Source organism: Delphinapterus leucas, chromosome 16 (genome assembly GCF_059928025.1).
Source record: "Delphinapterus leucas isolate spDelLeu-1000000601 "Yukka" chromosome 16, BTC_Dleu_Yukka2, whole genome shotgun sequence".
Classification (NCBI taxonomy): Eukaryota; Metazoa; Chordata; class Mammalia; order Artiodactyla; family Monodontidae; genus Delphinapterus; species Delphinapterus leucas.
In genome coordinates this window covers 10,995,700-11,014,929 of record NC_143144.1, presented here as the reverse complement: position 1 = coordinate 11,014,929, position 19,230 = coordinate 10,995,700, and the positions used below count along the sequence as shown (strand labels likewise).

General features: G+C 36.6%; 1 protein-coding gene across 2 annotated transcripts in view; it reads right to left on the bottom strand.

Annotated features, from left to right (window-relative positions):
- RYR2 (ryanodine receptor 2) overlaps nt 1-19,230 on the bottom strand; it is a 432,618-nt gene that overhangs the window by 368,337 nt on the left and 45,051 nt on the right. For both annotated transcript variants that reach the window (XM_089897470.1, XM_089897471.1), the window contains exons 8-9: nt 14,444-14,600; nt 1,980-2,144 (exon numbers count right to left, since the gene is read on the bottom strand). In XM_089897470.1, the coding sequence (XP_089753596.1) occupies nt 1,980-2,144; nt 14,444-14,600 (322 nt within the window). The remainder of the gene's footprint in view (nt 1-1,979; nt 2,145-14,443; nt 14,601-19,230) is intronic.

The window sequence follows — 19,230 nt, the reverse complement described above, 5'->3', positions numbered from 1 at the left end:
ACATAAAACCTATGAAAAGTGATTCAGACATTTTTTTAGCTAACCAAGGTTTTACTCATATGAAACAACAACAGAAAGTCAGTTTCAAATATGTAATGATTTGGCGAATATACCACCAACATGCTTTTCTCGAAAAATAAAATGATTTGAAGATACTAGCTAACTGGGAAGTGTATAAAAATTAGGAGATCTAGGCCGAGAAGTCCTCACCTGTCATGACCACACTGAGGTCTCTCGATAAACATTTAATATAACAGATGGTTCTAGAAGTAGTAATACATTTACAGTAGAGATTGTGTTAGATTATCTCTTCTATGGCCTATAAAGTTTGTTTCACATGTTACTTTACTAATGGAAATAAGACTGGTTAGCTTCTCAACACCCCTGTCAAATTCTTCTATAAAGCAAGCTCTTTGTTAGCCTATGATGCAGAATGTAAGTCCCACTCTGACTTTAATCCATGGTTAAGGAATAAGAGAGTGGAGTAATAATAATGACAACAGGGTGAGGGATAAATGAAATGAGTGGAGAGCACTGAAAATGTTGAAGGTGACCGATGCATGGATACACAGGGTCCATCGTACCCTTTTGTTCTCTTTGCATATATTTGAATTTCCATGATAAAAAGTTAAAAACAGCGAGGCTCAGTCGTGGGACAGAATGAACGCTATACAAATACTGAATACAAACACATTTAAATTTATGAGCCTAGATCAAAGACCCCAAAGGCAAGCAATCATATTATAACAATTATACGGGTCTGCGGGAGAGCTGTCCCAGGCTCTCCATCCGAAGCTCTGAGGAAGGTGGTACAGGGATGCACTTAAGCCCAACTCCATCAAAGCAGGATTAGCTTCCCACTCCACTAATATCAGCACTGGTCACTCTAAGAAGATAGCAATAACCTTGAACAATCCATACTGGAATGTGTATATGTTACGATTAGGAAATATACTGAAAATAAACATTTCTTCCCCACTACTTCCCTTCCAAGGTCTATTATAGAAATAACAGTTATCCCATTATCTGATTCTGTGTACTGTTACATGGTGGTGTAAAAACATGAAATGTGAACAATCTAGTATCAATGCTATGTACTTGCCATAAAGAAGCTCACAAATTAGAGAGGGAGAGAGAGATGTAGCCTAGTAAATAAAATAGCACAGAGAGTGTATATAAAATTTAAGAATATACAAATATTATGAGAACGCAAAGGAGGGTGTACTAGATGAACTTAGATAGGAAGAACATCTAAGATCATCTTTAAACTTAACCCCTGGGGGATAGATAGGAACTCGGTGGAGGAAAAAAAGAAATTTCAAAGGGCATTCCAAACAGAGGAAATGGTATATGCAAAGGCGCAGATGTGGAAAAGCCACGTTTCTTTGAGGCATTGGAAGGAATGTGCTGTAAGTGGCTGGTGTGCTGGGGAACCTGAAGACACCTAGAGACTGGACAAAGAATAGGAGAATGGGGCAGAGACAGATGGGAGGCAGGTCAGGAAGGGCATCACGTACTATCAAAAGGCGTAACTGTCGTCTTGTAAGCGATGGGATGTCAGTGAAGGACTCAGAGGTGAGTGTATGAGCACGTCTGCAAATGAGTCTGGGGAATAAAAGAAACGAAACTCACAAACACTAAACATTTCTACGCATGAGCATTATGGAGCATTGTAAAAAAGATACTGTACACACAATCCCAGCAGCATCACAGAGGACACAGTGAATTAGGCAGACCGAGCTAGGATCCAGAAAAGAGTAGCGTATTTCTTCACTTAGTATTTAAATCAGTGCTATAACATCCAGCGCTGTTCACTTACAGAAACCAGAGAGTTTATTAGGGTGGGACTGGACCTCTAGCATGTAAATTACAAACATTAGCAGGTGGCAGACAGGGTTAGCTGCTTCTTTTTGTCGTGCATTTGTGTTTTTCGTTCATTAATAACGACTGCCATAAATACTGTTTTGAAATACTCTTACCTTACGTTGTATGGATCCCATTCTCACAGATTTCACATCCACAGACTGGTAAGTTAGCCACAAGCCCGTATTGATATGCTGTATATAGCATACTGAGTCTCCATATTTTATTTCAGAGGTTCCCATGCCATCAACTTCTTTTCTCACCCCTACATCCAATTTTTCCTAAGAGAGAGAGAAAAAAGATAAGAAAAGGTTTTAAAAATACTAGTTTATATCGAAAACACTTTGCCTTGTTGTAAATAATGTTCTTTGAAAAATGCAACTCTCTGCCATCCCCTGAAATAATAATGGTCAAATGTTCCATGCTAGCAGTTCAACCTCTACTGGAAGCTGAAGTAGGAGATTGCAGAGATAAATAACGTATTCCTGAATTATTCATACTGGCAGAAAATTATTTTGGCCATAACACAAAATTTTATATTGCTTCATGGCAAACTCCAAACCAGAGATCTTAAAATCAGTAATTTAGGCTTCATATTCTTTCCAGATTATTATTTTTGTGATTGATGACTAAGAGCATAGGATTGAGGGACAGAAAAGTCAATTTTGAGTTCAATCTCTGCCACTTATTCCGTCTGTGACCTTAGGATAAGTTAATTAAACGTTTTAAGCCTCCGTTTTCTCATCTGTAAATACAGCTAACAAGAGACTCTCCCCCAGAGTATCGGAAGACATGAGATAATGAATGCAAAGTTCTCAGCACAGTGCCTGAGATAAAATAAACACTTCAATAAATTCTAATGATTTTGACCATGAAAATGGTATTGATAATGGTGATGATGATTTCCTTCTTAATAAGGATGTTAGACATAATGATGATTTCTTGCAAACTAATCAAGGCTATAATTCAGTTTCAACTACTTGCAGTTTCTAACTCGGACCACAGAGGTATACACTCCTAAAGGGCTGCCATGCTAAGCTCCCTATGCTATGAAGAAGCAATCAGTCCTCTGAAACCAACTGTTTCTTTTAAATCCCTATTTATTTTTTATAAAATTATTTATTTATTTTTGGCTGTGTTGGGTCTTCGTTGCTGTGTGTGGGCTTTCTCTAGTTGTGGAGAGCAAGGGCTACTCTTCCTTGCGGTGCACAGGCTTCTCATTGTGGTGGCTTCTCTTGTTGCAGAGCACGGGCTCTAGGCGCACGAGCCTCAGCAGTTGTGGCACGTGGGCTCAGTAGTTGTGGCTCACCGGCTCTAGAGTGCAGGCTCAGTAGTTGTGGTGCACGGGCTTAGCTGCTCTGCGGCTTGTGGGGTCTTCGCAGACCAGGGCTCGAACCCATGTCCCCTGCATTGGCAGGCGGATTCTTAACCATTGCACCACCAGGGAAGCCCCTAAATCCCCATTTATTTTAATGCTTCTTCCCTCAATTTTCCCTCCATGCTTCATTCTGATCTTTAAGAACTCATTATGTCTTGAATTTCTGTAGAGTTCTTAAAATAACAGCAAAAAAAAAAAAACCTAATGTTCTTTTGGTTACAATACCTCCTTTTGTGGTTTCTTATTCTTCTCCTTGCTAAATTTACTAAGTTTTGTCTATTTCTTTGGCTATTTGACTGTCGTGTGAAGTTAGTACCAGTTACACAAATGTTTTTGAAGATTAGGTTGGAATAAATTTTATGTCTGTTACACAAAAAGGAACAATTCAAGTAAAACAGATTTTTTATTTCTCATGGTATTATTGCACCATACTAATAGTTAGCAACTCCAAAATAATTACGGACACTCTGCCAACAATTGAAAACTAAAATTGAAATGAGTTGCAATTCTTAATGCAAAAAGGGTCAAGGTCATATAAGAAAGTAAATGCAATTATGAGTTAAGCTGATTTGACCATTAAGCAAATAACTTGAAACACTATTCTAAGAATCTGCAATAAAACAGATACCAAACCGTTCCAATTTCATTCTATCAAACCAGACAAACTACTAATCTACTTATACCAACCCTATAAATAGGAAAATTAAATTCTAGGGCAAATATAGAACAATGCAATTATCTCCTCAAAATAAAACAAGGGGCCTGTAACATTCTTTCTGTTTGTCTTTTATCCCAGGAAATGAGTATGTAGTCTATTTATAGGCTTGTGGATTGTGCTCTGAGAAGCCTCAGTTACTAAGTGCTAAGGTATGCTGTGTTTGCTTTTTACTGAAGTAGTTCACATCTCTCTCTGGGTTAGAAATTTTAATTGTGAAACTTCATGATGACCAGGTTTTCATAATTACTCTGATCCTCAACTCAGGGAAGAGCTGCTAAAATGACATTAGAGAAGAACAAAAGAAGTGTGATTATTTGCTGAAGAAACACGAATAAAGGCCAGTCATGCTCTTTCCCTCTTTTATTTCCTATCATTTTCTGTAGCTCAGGCTTAGGAGAAATTCAGGTGAAAATCATCTAGATGCTGTGACCAACCACTAAGAAAACGTGACAGCAGGTAGAAGCTTCTAACAGATAATTAGTCTGTATTACTAGAAATAAAGTGTCCAGCTTAGGCGAATAGTAATCTTCCTAAAACCCTCTATTAGCTACCCTATATCTAAATTAGTGGCCTTTAGTTTCAGCATCGCTTTGATTTATTTTATAAATCATCTAGATTTATTTTTCTTTTGAGTTATTCTGGCTTTGGGAAATGACGGCGTGGTTTAGTTGGGCTAATTCTCCCACAGATAACAGAAAATTTGGAAAAAATATTTTTCAGAATCTACTGGAAGGCACTTAAGAGGGACCAAAAGCAGAGAGAAAGTGAACAGCAGACTTCTCTCCAAAGACAGAGTACCCAAGTGATTTGTAAAAAGCAGCCTTTGCCTTGGGGCATGGCCCGCCCAATCTGCCTGGAGCTCAGGCAGAAAAAAGCTGCTGCCCTATTGATACTTGAGGTATCAGAGGACACAGTTTGGGGCTCACAGGCAGACAGAAAATTAGATAAGCTAAATCCTGGATAAGAAAAGTAGCCACAAAATCTGTTTATAAAAGTTGCCCCCAGGGACTTCCCTGGTGGCGCAGTGGTTAAGAATCCGTCTGCCAATGCACAGGACACGGGTTCGAGCCCTGGGCCGGGAAGATTCCACATGCTAAGGAGTAACTAAGCCCATGCGCCGCAGCTACCGAGCGTGCACTCTAGAGCCCGCGTGCTGCAACTACTGAAGCCTGAGCGCCTAGAGCTCGTGCTCCACAACAAGAAGCCTCTGCAACGAGAAGCCCCCGCAACGAGAAGCCCCCGCAATGAGAAGCCACCGCAACGAGAAGCCCGTGCACTACAAGGAAGAGTAGCCCCCAATCGCCGCAACTAGAGAAAGCCTGCGCGCAGCAACGAAGATCCAATGCAGCCAAAAATAAATAAAATTTTAAAAAAAATTGCTGACCACTATACCATGCATGCTCAGGGGAGGCCCAGTTAATGGCAGCAGCTAGGAACCGAAATAACTGAGCACAAATAAGTAGTACAAGCAACAGCCTACTGCCAAAGAGAGAAAGAAACCACAGAGTTTCACTCGAGCAAGGTTTACTGCCTGCCAAAACCACAGTCGCTCTTCAGAGAAAAAAACAAAACAAAACAAAAAACTACTCCCAATCCTAGCCTTCAAACAATCCTACTCACGAATGCTTGGCAAATCTAATTTTCAACTGAGTATCAAAATGCTTCCAGAAGTAAAAAAGATCAGCCTGAAAAATAATAAGTGATATTTTGGCATTGGGTACACCAAACTGGCTCGTGACTAAGTCAAAACTACTTCTGAACAACTGTCTTCGTTAAATGATACATACGCATTGGATAAAGTAGACTCATTAAGAAATTTAAACTAGTCCCATAGGATTATGTTTTTATTATATGGACAAGGTGGTTCAAAGAGTCTTCTAGCATTCATTGAAATCTTCCTTAAATGTCTCCAAATAGTTCTGTCAAGTGGCTGATAGGAAGAAAACAAAGGCCTTTATCCTTAGATGATGGAGTGTTTCTTTTGGTAATCGCCAGTTCTCCTTAAGACAAATAATGGCTGAAGTCAGGAGAGTTAAAAGGTCAAAACATTTTTATTTATTTGCTTCTTTATGGGGTCACATTTTGGCACAGAATAGTTGGTCACTGTGAAATACGAGTCTAAAAATGCTACAGGGTCAGAGAAATTGCTGGGACTGACAGACCAGGCCAAGCTTAGCCCATCCAGGGCAGAGCTGCAAAAAAAAACAGACAGCTTGCTTTAGCCCTGGTGTTCAGAAACTTCATGAGGAGACACTCTGGTGGGTGAGTTTGTGGCCAGAAGGGCTTTAAAACTTTTCTTGTATTGGGAGGTGCCAGCAGCTTTTGCCAGGAAAAAGCTCTTTGCAGGAAAGAGCTCTCTACAGGGGGCCCCTCTGTCTTGTCACTAACCTTACACCAGGTGCCCCGCACACTCTACTCATCTCCGGCCCTAGCACCCCTTTCACATCGTTTGACCACACAATACCTTGCCTAATCCGTTGGTTCTTTCCATAGATCAAAGAAGTAGAAATGAAGAATAAGTAATTAACAGATGACCAGATCTCTTCCCTAGCTTCCGCGTCAGTAATCTCGCCAACAAACTGTGTGAACAAGACAGTATCCCAAGAAAGATCACGAGGAATCAACAAGCCTGCACACACGCCTGCATGCAGTGGGGCATGGCGACGACTCTGACCCCCTATCTCAATGATTCACTGAGATGACTTCCCTGTTTCCCTTTAAAGGCTTCCATGGTTGAGCAGAATCTTCAGAGGTAGTTTTGGGGGGACACTGAGTCCACCATCTCCCCAGACTGTCAGCATTCTGATTAAAGGCAAGTTTCCTTTCTATCAGCATTTGTGAGTATCGATTTTGTAAGCAGCGAGCAGCTGGACCTGATTCAGTAATGGAGGGTCTTTGAGGGGCTTCCATGGGGCAGTGAAACAAGGTCACAGAGCCTTAGGTGAAGCCCTCTCATATCTTGTACTATACTTCCCTACTCTGGAGTGTGGGCAGAGCCAATGAATATGTTGGGACATCACTCCTGCAATGAGGTTATGTTATATGGCAAAGGTGAAAAGATCTTGGAGATGTAAATAAGGTCCCTATTCAATTGACTTTGAGCAAATAAAATGGGAGGTTCTCCTGGGTGAGTCATACTTAATCAGGTGAGGTCTTTAAGGAGGGTTTAGGCTTTCCCTGAGCTCAGCGACTACAAACAGTGCATCCCATGGGTTCCATTCTGCTTACAATCTTCCTTTCCAGGCCACTTGCACTATGGACTCCAGGCTTACTCAGTCAGCTTCATAATCTCAGAAAGCGAGTCCACGAAACACATCCCTTCGTGTATACGTATCTCATGCTGGCTCTACCTCTCGTTAAACTCTGACCCATACACCTCATCTTTTTTTCATTTTTGTTTTTTGTTGGTTTTTGTTTTTTTCATTTTTAAGGACACTCATTGCTTTCTAATTTTACAAGCAATACATGTTCACTGCAGACAACGAAAGATACCTAAAAGTATAAAGTAAAAATTAATGATCACCCATAGCCCATCCCTCCCAGAGATACCCATCATTAGCATCTTGATGCATTTCCTCCCAGTATCTCCATTTTCTAAAAAACTGAAGTATAATTGGCCTACAACACTATGTTAGCTCCAGGTATACAACACAGTGATTCAATATTGCTATACATTACAAAATCATCACCATGATGTCTAGCTACCATCTGTCACCAAAGATACTACAATATTATTAACTATATTCCCCATGCTGCACATATCATCCCCATGACTTATTTATTTGTAACTGTAAGTTCATCCCCATGACTTATTTATTTGTAACTGTAAGTTTTTACCTCTTAGTCTCCCTAACTTGTATCTTAAACATTTTTTGAGCCAAGAATAAAAATCTCAAATAAAACAACATACTAAAACTATGTCCTAAAAATATTTTGTTCTTTCTATTTTTGCCATTTGCTCCATAATCCTTGTAATCTCATTGGCAGTCTTATTTGAGGGTGGTATTCCATCATTTCAGCAGCAAAAGGTTTCTATTCATGGGGCGTGAGAGGGAAAAAACTGGAGGAAGTCACCCACAGAGGAATATTTTTAGGGCATTATAAGTTAAAAAAAATGACATCTTGGGGGTAGTATAATACGTGGGTGATTGGCAAGACCTACCTTATGATGAAAACTGACATTTCAACACACTAACGTAATGGTTAAAAATTCTAGGAATAGAGAAAGTGAAGAATAGGTCTAAGAAAATCTGCATGAATCGAGTTCTTTCTTCAAGAAAAGACCAGCATAAGCATTTTGCAATATATATGTGCATCAAATCATCACATAGTACACCTTAATTTCATACATTATTAAATGTCAATTATATCACAATAAAGCTAGGGGAAAAAAGAGGACCAACATCAGTGATCTTATAAACTGTCTTCCACTTTATTCTGAATATATACAGTCATCAACAACTGTTGATTATTCTGCAAATCCTGAATTTGAGATGAGATTGGCTAGTGGGTGTTCACGTTAGTGCAAAGATATCCCAATGACAATCAAAACAATTGCTCCTTATATTAACTAGTAGAACAGGGTTTTAAAGCCATTCTCATAATTTTAAGTAAGAATGATCTTAATGATTTGTAAAAAAAAAAAAACAGGTATGTTTCAAGAATATATTTTCAAAACAGTCTCACACAATCATAGGTAAGGGAATGCTACTGTAAATGTAAGGGTTCTTTTATTTTTTTGAGTTTGACTTTTTTTAGGTTGAATTTTTGAATTTTATTTTATTTATTTTTGTATACAGCAGGTTCTTATTAGTTATCCATTTTATACATATTATACACTAATATGTCAATCCCAATTTTAAAAGTTAAATTTTTCATCAGTAATGAAAACTTGATTTGCAACACAGTAATTATGTCAATCAATAGTCATTTATTAATTGTATACTCAAAATATACCAAAACTGAAGAAATATCTTACACACACAAGTCTTTGCCTTCCGGATATATAAGTACTGATTATTTTCACTGGAAACAGTATAGCAAAGATACATAAATATATGGCAAGCATTTTCAACTTGTCGATGGCACTAAGGGAAAAAAAAAGAATCAGATACACCTTTATGTAAATCTGATTATATATTTCACAGACCAGGGGCCATGACCAAATGTGATGATTAACAAAAGGATGAAAGAAACTGTTTAGCTATACTATCTTCTCCAAAATGTTGACAGTATAAAAACTATTTTATTTTTAAAACATACAATTTTATCTGTAATTAAGGACTGTACTTTTATTCTAGTTTAGTTAGTTCTAAGTTCAATGCTTTTTTATTATGTAATTGTACTTTTCATCATGAATAATTTTTAATTTTAATAATTAGCCCTATTAGTATCAAAATATGTTTATATTTGTTAAAAACTGAAATATACACACAATACAGTTGTTTCTGAGTGATGGATATAGTATATGATTTTAATTTTCCCCTTGCCTCATTTTTGCAGTATTCCCTTTTAAAATCCTCTAAAATGACTACACATTACATATAATGAAAAAGTAATTTTACAAAGAAATATAGAGTTACTATCTTGACTTCATAGGAAACACTTTATTACCTACTCTGTCGGTGATTTTAAAATGAAAATTCTTTGATTTTAAAAATAAGATGTCCTCCAAAAACTAAAAATATAGCTGTCATTATCCAGCACTCCAACTCCCGGGCATATATCCAGAAAAAACTCTAATTCAGAAAAATACATGCCCCACTATGTTCACAGTAGTACTATTCACAATAGTCAAGACATGGAAACAACCTAAATGTCCATCAACAGATGAATGGATAAAGAGGATGTGGTACATATATACAATGGAATACTACTCAGCCATAAAAAAGATTACATGCTATTTGCAGCAACATGGATGGACATAGAGATGATCATACTAAGTGAAGTAAGTCAGAAAGAGAAAAACAAATACCATATGATATCACTTATATATGGAATCTAAAATCTGACACAAATGAACTTATTTACGAAACAGACTTGCAGACATAGAGAACAGACTTGTGGTTGCCAAGGGGGAGGGGATGGGGAAGGGATGGATTGGGAGTTTGGGATTAGCAGATGCAAACTATTATATATAGGATGTATAAACAACAACCTACTGTATAGCACAGGGAACTAAATTCAATATCCAGTGATAAACCATAATGGAAAAGAATATGAAAAAGAATATATATATATATGTATAACTGAATCACTGTGCTGTACAGCAGAAATTAACACAACACTGTAAATCAGCTGTACTTCAATAAAATAAATTAAATAAAAATAAAATGTTTTCCTGGATTTCACTTCTACCTTCACGACTCTCAACCATGTTATATATAATTATCATAGTGGTAACTGACAGTGGATTATTAACAACCTGTGTATTACAGTGGTTCCATAAATGTGAGGTCCATGTAGGAGACTAGTTTTAGAGAAACCAAACAGTTCATTAAAAGGCAATGCTGGAGGGCTTCCCTGGTGGCGCAGTGGTTAAGAACCCTCCTGCCAATGCAGGGGACACAGGTTCAAGCCCTGGTCCGGGAAGATCCCACATGCCACGGAGCAACTAAGCCTGTGCACCACAACTACTGAGCCTGTGCTCCACAGCTACTGAAGACCTTGTGCCTAGAGCCCGTGCTCCGCAACAAGAGAAGCCACTGCAATGAGAAGCCCGCGCACCGCAACGAAGAGTAGCCCCCGCTCGATGCAACTAGAGAAAGACTTCACGCAGGAATGAAGACCCAACGAAGCCAAAAATAAATACATTTATTTTTTTTAAAAAGGCAATGCTGGAATCCTAGGTCTCTGTACTTTCAGTGTAACCTATGACATTACACAATCACCAAAAGCCAGAAACAGAACCTCTGAGCAGAGACCACAGAAGGAGCTGGTCAGTAAAAATTCTTCAAATGCAAACTATACTCTAACACTGACAGAACATAAGCAGAGATATCTGGGGGGAAATGTTTCAAAAACTATTGCTTTGAGCAAGAACCATTATCAAGAGATTTTGAAAATATTCATAGCTTTTGAGTCAGTATTTCTGTTTCTAGGTCTAGCCCTAAAGAAATAAATTTAAACTGTGCACAAAACTTATGCCCAAGTATATCAGTACAATGGATGAATTTTTTAACTGATTTTTCTGTTACAAAGGAAAAATAGCTATCATAATAGGCAAAATAATCCAGAGATTTTTTTTTAAAAGTTAAAGAAAATGCTTTCCCCTTGCACTCATACTCTCATACACCTTCCATTTTGATCTTTTTATTAGTTTTATTTTATTTTTTTATATTTTATTGAAGTATAGCTGACTTACAATGTTGTTAATTTCTGCTGTATAGCAAAATGATTCAGTTATACATATACACACACACACACACACACATTCTTTTTCATGTTCTTTTCCATTATGGTTTATCACAGGATATTGAATATAGTTCCCTGTGCTATACAGTAGGACCTTGTTGTTTATCCATTCTCTATATAATAGTTTGCAACTGCTAATCCCAAACTCCCAATCCATCCCTCTCCCACCCCCCTCCCCCATTTTCATCTTTCTAAGGCAGCCAAAGTTAAAAGATTAGTGTAGATTCTTTCTTTTCTTAAGTAAAAAAAAAATAAGATTTTTAAATTGCATTACAATTTTTTTTTCTTCACTCAACAATATTATGATGGGTATCTTTCCTGATCAATATATTCTGATAGCTAATACCACTTAGCTATCAAGTCTATTCGTTAAACATTTGAGTCTACCAATTTTTTTGCCATGACAATTTTTTTGCCATGACAAAGAATGATAATGTGCACAGTTTAATTTTATTTCTGTAAGAGAACTCCTCTCATTAAAAATACATTTATATAGAAGACTGCTAGATCAGTGGCTGCATGTATGCAAGAAAGAGATTTTTGAAATATGTTCATACTTGTCTCTTTTGCACTTACATTTCCATTGGAATAATCTAGCCCATTTTGCTAGAGGCATCCATTTACCTCCTGGAGAATTAGGATTGTCAAAGAGTGAAAAGAGAAAGATTGTGTAGGTATTCATCTTTCTATAGCAAAATCGGATTTTTGGAGACCATGGGAATATGATTGTTACAGAAATAATGAAAAGAGAAAGACGAACTCAGTATTCAGATTTCTCCAGCAACAGCAGGAACTAGGGAGACCACAGTTAGACAATATTGTCAGGCACCTGCCCGGGAGGTCCTACATGAGGGCCTGGTGTACCTCCAGGCCCCTGGGGCAGCCCTGACAGCCTGGGGGTGAATAAATGACTAGCCAGTCCAGGGTTCCAGGCCTGGAAGTCAGGCCTGGTTACTGAAACCCACCCTGGCTAGTGGTTTGGAGCAGAGGTAACCTCATGTTCACTGGATCTTCTTATGTGCTCAGCCAAGTGACATGGACAAGTGGCTCATCTCTCCTGCCTTTAGTTTTTCCATCTGTAAAATGGGGATCCTGATTCTCAGAGAGATCAGTTACAGAGAATATTCAGCTCATTGGCAGACTTACGAGAAACAGAGAATGGTAGCAATTATCTTTAAAAGGCCAAGAAATTAGGGAAGAAAGGGCCCTGCTTCCCAGTGCTGTCAACAAGCTTTAGGAGGGCACGCACTGTCAGCATGTTCCCAGCTCCGAGCCAAGGTCAAGTCAGCCCTTAAATATTCCTGGGTGAATAAATGTCCACTTCCCTTCTTTCACAAACCTCCCTTCTCTTCCACCACCTTACTTTAGTAAATTTTACTACAATAAAAATATTGTTTAGTGTTTGGCTTTTTACTGATAAATATCTTATTTGTTACTTGATTTTGGAGTTTTAAGAAAATATTATTTGACTTTTCACTGCTTCACTGGAAGCAAACAGAGCACCTTTCATTTTTCCTCTTTCTCCTCCAGTTTTTGTTAGATGTATTTTTCCTTTTTAAATGCCATAAATTGAAATTTTTTCTAACATCTTTCATTGTGATATGGCTGTTCAGCTTTTTCTACTTCTTTGGGATTTTATTTTGGTAGATTATATTTTGCTGGGATGTCGTGCATTTCTTTTCACTTTTCTGATTTCCTACCATTAAGCTGTATGTCATTTTACGCTATCTTTTTTACTTGAAAAGGGCTTCCACCATCAGATAACTGATGCGTCTTTGGTGGGTTGAATTTTTTTTTTTTCTTTCTGGGCTGAGGTGTTATCAGTGGACAAACTAGCAAATTCCCACCACCCTGGTTAAAGACTTGAGGAAGAAGCCCATCAGCGTCAAGTTTGTTCACAGTGTGATCAACTGTGCTTTCCAACTACAGACACAAGGAGCAACTAACTGCCCACCTGAGGTCCACCCAGGTACCCTCTCCAGAGCCCCGCTATAGGTCCCTACAACAAATTATAGATGCCAATCCTGTCTCAGATTATCCACTGGAGTTGACCAGCTTCGTCTGTTTTCACCACAAAGGATGGGGACCTACGCCGGCTGTCTTTCCAGGAGATCTCGGGAGAATACACCAAATCAGAAGCATCTTCTGCCATTCTGTGTCCTCCAAAGCAAGAAAACTGAGAGCGTGGCACTAGGGATGTAAACTGAGGCTGCTGTCTTTTTAGAGTTACTTCTGGTCTTGCTCAAACTTACCTTTACCTGTAACAGGGGTGTAAAGTTTTGCATCTCTGAGACAAAAAAAGCTATCCAGTAAGTTAATACCGTTCCTATCATGATGCCCGAGTTTCACATTCTTCATTTAATTAAGGACAGAAATACACAATTATCACAAAAATGCATATAATCGATGCTTGGAATGTGTCAAATGAACAAGTGATTTTCAACTGTCCCTGAGATACTTCACTATTCAGGACATCTACTGTTTTCCTGAGGCATGGTTAGCAATCCATTGCACTGCGGGGTTGGTGAGTTACGAATCTTTCATGAGGTACTGCGTGGGCCTAGCTGTGCTACAGCACCAGCATTCCAACTTGACTTTGATGTGCATTTTTTTTTTTCTATTCTACTCATCATCTAGTTCAGAGGGATTCTCATGAAAGATATTAAGTATTCTCTTAGAGGTTCTGTACTTACAAATGATTCAAGAACGTAAGAAGAAAGGTCTGTATATAAGAGCATCTGTGTGAACGTTCTGGTGTGCCCATCACATTGCTATACAACAACAGCACAAGGTCTGTGCTTACCGCACTGTCAACACCTAAGAAAACTAAAAGGGGCTGGATGGATGTGCTACACGTAAATAACCGAAGAACTATAAGCCAGGTGCAACACCTGGGAAGTTGTTAGTGGTTTAGGAAATAGGCTTTACTGAAGAGGAAGGCATCGAAGAGAAAATGGGAATTTGGAAATACATGTAAAACATACATCATTTCTTTTTGCATTTCTAACATCAAAGGAAATGCAGTAGGGATGTACTTAAAAGAAATCAAAAATTATACATTTCTGTCTTACCTTGGAAGATCGGAAGGTAAATGCTGTTGATTTGACATCAGCTTTTTCTTTGTCCATGAGTAGAAGGCTTTTGTCTTCCATGAGGCTCAAGTATTTTCCTGTTGTGACATGGCGTAGTCGGAAAGGCTGGCCCCATCTTATGTGGCTTCCACTCCACCTAGCAAAAACAGTTAAGACTTGATCCAATAGCAAATACAATGACAGGAGAAACAGCAATTAAAATGTATGTGTCAGACAATGAACAAAGGTGCTCTGCATACACTGTCTTCTTTAATGATCCCCCAAACCTTATGATGTTGGTGTTATTAATTTCGTATCACAAATAACAAAATGGTTATTCAGAATGATTAGGTAATATTCCACGTCATAGAGCTAACAGTAAGTAGAAGCGAAGTTTAACTCAAGATCTTCCGACATTAAATGTAATACCATCCACACCAAACACTACTCCATGCAAAGATGACCAAGAACTTGTGTTCCAGGTTAACCTCTAATCGCTAGTCACAGATATAGACACTATGAGTTTAAATGATACCTTAGCATTTACTAGTTATTTTTGGATTTGCACAGACTTGAAAACTAGTGATATCAGAGTCAATGCCTAATTATGATAAACTGGAACTCATATATATAAACTGAAGTATGTATTTATCTGAAAAAAGAAACCTCTTCCTATGCTTTAAATTTTAATAATGTGGAAAAATTATGTCATTAAAAACCAATGAACAAGAAAGACAAACCAAGAATATAAATTCTAATAGAGTCAAGAGGAAAAACGGGAAAGCAAAACTGAATGCAACACAGAGAAAATATAAACTAAGATTGCAGAAAAAAGATTAAAAAGCAAAGTTGTGATCATTAAAGTCTGTTTTTCAAAATAATGACTTTCAGACAGGGTAGAAAAGAAAAATTAAGATACAGACCATCCCTGCTTTGCACAGTACTGTGTTAAATGAAAGCCGTCATTATCAGAGCCTTGCCTTTACTACAGTACAGAGTGGAAACAAGGTTCTGATAATGGTGACTTTCAGTTATCATGCTAGTGTGCAAAATGAGGACAGCCTCTTATCAATGATGTAAAATCAAATTTAAAAAATACAAATAAAAAGGATTTACCATGCATACAAAATCAAAAGAAAATAGTGATGGTAAAGTTGACAGTAGAGAAATTAGAATTCAAGGCAAAAAAGTATAAAGGGGACACTGTCGGGTATTTTATAATGAGAAAGATATACTCTAAAAAGAATGTACTATGTTACGAAGCTTCACATGTCAAAGGCAAACAGAAAATGAAACAAAAGAAACACAAGGATAATTTTTTAAAAGGCAGTTATGGTGGAAGCTTTACCACTATGTAAGGAATCAAATAAATAAAAAGTAAAGGTATGGAGGATTTCAATATGATTTTATTAATTAATAAACCAGTTTTAATAAAGAATCATTCTAAACTTTTATATTCTACAAATCAAGAACACTTTAAAAAGAATTCACCAATCTTAGTGAACTATAAGTCAATTTTATGCTGTTTTCCCAACCTGGATTTTTGACCTGAACTATTAGCCTGGAAAATTAACAGTAGAATGATATTGTAATAAATAAATAAATCCATTTTTACATGGATTTGTTTATAAAGACAATTACTTTGGAAAAGTCCTCCTACTAAATTAATAATCAGGTACCAATAAACCCTGATAATAACACGGTATTGTCTTAAAAATGAAATTAAAGTTCATTTACCGACAACAGCATGTTAAAGCATTTCTAGTCTGGTAATAGTGTATACTTTTTACCAGAATTTCTATACGGTATTCTGGATACCATGTTCAAATCTATTTAATAGGGCTCATATACACAAGCACTCCTCTCAAGTCACTGTTAGAAATGGAATGAATCTGGCCAATCGTCAGCCAAACTTTCTGAAGTCTAAACACATTTTCTTTAGCTCACAGCTCCAAAAGAAAAGAGGAAAAGCCCAGGAGAATCAAGGGCAAGAAAATAATATTTCAGTAAAAACTCAAAATAGTTATAGTAAAGAAGTTATATAAAGCAGCTTCCTATGTTATTAGAAAACTGTTCCATATGTATTATCTATATTTACTCGGAATTATCTCAAAGAAATGAGGAGCATTTGGTCACCTGTCATGATATGTTAATTTTTTTAAAATTTGTAACACATAAGAAAGTGGAATTTTACTTAAAGTACAAAATGCATATTTATAATTGCAGTGATCATGCCCATTACAGAAATGAACATATATCCTACTTACAGTGTTCTGACAACTTTGTACTGGGGTACATACAGGAATGTGTTTTCGATTACATTTGACTCCCAAAATTAAAACTTACCTTGTTAAAATGTTCATAATACTGAAAAACTTTTGACAACATTAATGTTATGTAAGTAAGCAATATAAAATATATAATTACTGGACTACATAAATTATAACAAATACATAGTTTGGGGCATCATTGGAGGGAAAAAAAACATATGGTATCCCAAAGATTATAATACAAACATTGACCTTTGGAAATAAAGTTCTGTCATAAACATAAGCAGGATCTTTGACTATTACTTCCTAAATAAAAAGAAAAATTAATTATGTGGCCATTGCATATAATAACACATGCAAATTAAATGCAATCTAATTTGTAAATTTACAGTGAGGCCAAAGTAAGTCAAAGATGCAACAAAATCTAAAAAAAAAATTTTTTTTTAAATAATTACATCTCTTACATATGAACCTCCTACTTTCCTACTGTAGATATACATCAAGGGTCATAGAGTAGAATCAAAACACCTCTCTTTAATTTTTTAAATGGCTGAAAAAGTCCCTGATCTGCCTTGGCTGTCAAGCCCCCTTGCTGTCATCTGGATTCTGAGAGGCACAGCTACAAACACACGGTGATAAAGTAACCCCTTTCATCTCCTTATTTGAAGAAGGCCCAGGCCCTTTCTATATATCAGTCAACCAAATTCAAAGTTAAAACAAACTCCAAACTTCCCCCTTTCAAACTTCAAACATTAGTCAACAGCAGGGGAACAGAATTAAGACCACGGGATAGAAACACGTGCTGAATAATGGGATTTATGTAATTGCAGTTCATCAACAACATTGTTGACAATAAAAAGGAACTCTTGTTGGGCTTTCAGGAGCTCTCATCCTATTTTTTTTTTTTTTTAAACCTATAAATTGAGACAGATTTAGGTCCTGGTTTCCTCAAAAAAAAAAAAAATCATTTCTTTAAGCATACAATTGTGAAGGGTAGGTAGATCTATAAATGTGGAAACACATCTGGAGTCTGTTTTTTAAAGGCAACAAAACTTCTCTAAATTTCACTTTTTTGGACTATTTCATTTCTCTAATTAAGCTGTCATTTTTATAATACACAAGGCAAATTATAAAAATACATGTATATATTTGAAATTCTTTTCCCTAAATTCTCTGAATAACTTATGAAGCACACAAAAGCTATGACTTTTCTTCCCTTTCCTTTATGTCATCTCTTCTTTGTCCATCACATTAAGAGGTGCACTTCCCATAAAATTTTACTTTTAAGTTCAATGTTTATCAAAAGTTTTAATATTTCAGTGCATTTGATCAACTATGACTTTATACGGAAGAAATTTAATATCATCAATTAATTAAGAATTAATGGGGTTAATATAGAAGCACTTTTTTAAAGTCACAGACTTATAATCACAGAAAATATAAAAGATAAATTTAATTTACATGCTTTTATTTTTGTTGAATAGGAGTATGACACAGTGAGCAGAAAAGTCTTTCAATCATAAAAAAATTCCAATTGGGGTACTATTCTGTCATGGGAGAGTAAAGGAAATATGATTTCAATGAGAAAGATGAGTAACATATAATTTTTTCACTGTTAAAGAGACCATGTTCAAGTATTTTTAAATAAACAAAGATGGGTATTAAATCACAGCAGAACGTAGAGACAATGGGATACTTTTATAAGACATTTATCTTAAAATGTCACTACTTATAATACACTATAAGTTATAGTCTATGCATCTATTTAAACTGATAATGAAAAAATTACTATGTCAAGCCTAACAATGATCAAAGAAATACAAAGTTTTTCGAAATCACTGTATGGGATATGTAAGCAAGACAAACAAAAAGACAAAAAACTGAAGACCACTGAACCATTTTAATCATCATTAGATAAGCGTTAATCTCAAAATATCAGGTTGACAAAGACAGCTATTCCGTAATAAGATAGTTCCCTACAGCCATCCATGAAGTCTGTTACCCTAAATCAATAATTTTTTAAAGTGTCATATAACAGGGAACATACATTGAAAACTTACTGATTTTTAGGTAAAGGACTAAAACATCCAACCTTTTATTTTTAATTTAACTGATATTTAAATTCTATTTAAAATAGTTCAAAATGACACCTTTACCAGCAGTATTGCATTTACATAAAGGAACTAAAAGTCAATCTCTGGACAGCTTTTTGAAGTCACCAGAAAAAAAAAGGTCATTGTTTCTATAATGAATACACAGTGACTTGTTTGCAATCCACATTTCTCACTCAGCTATCAAGCTATTTGTAAGTAAAGATAGTGACTGCCAGTTATGACTGTCACATCTCACTCAGGTTCAAGTTTCCACTGTTTTACATGCGACTTTACAAGGTTAAACCCAGACCTGAAATGTGCGACAGGGTTGCAAACAACTTGTCCTGTCTCCAAACCTTACATCACTCTGCTCTGGGAGCTCTTCCTGCCAGGAGATGCACAGACTGGGACAAGACAATATTAT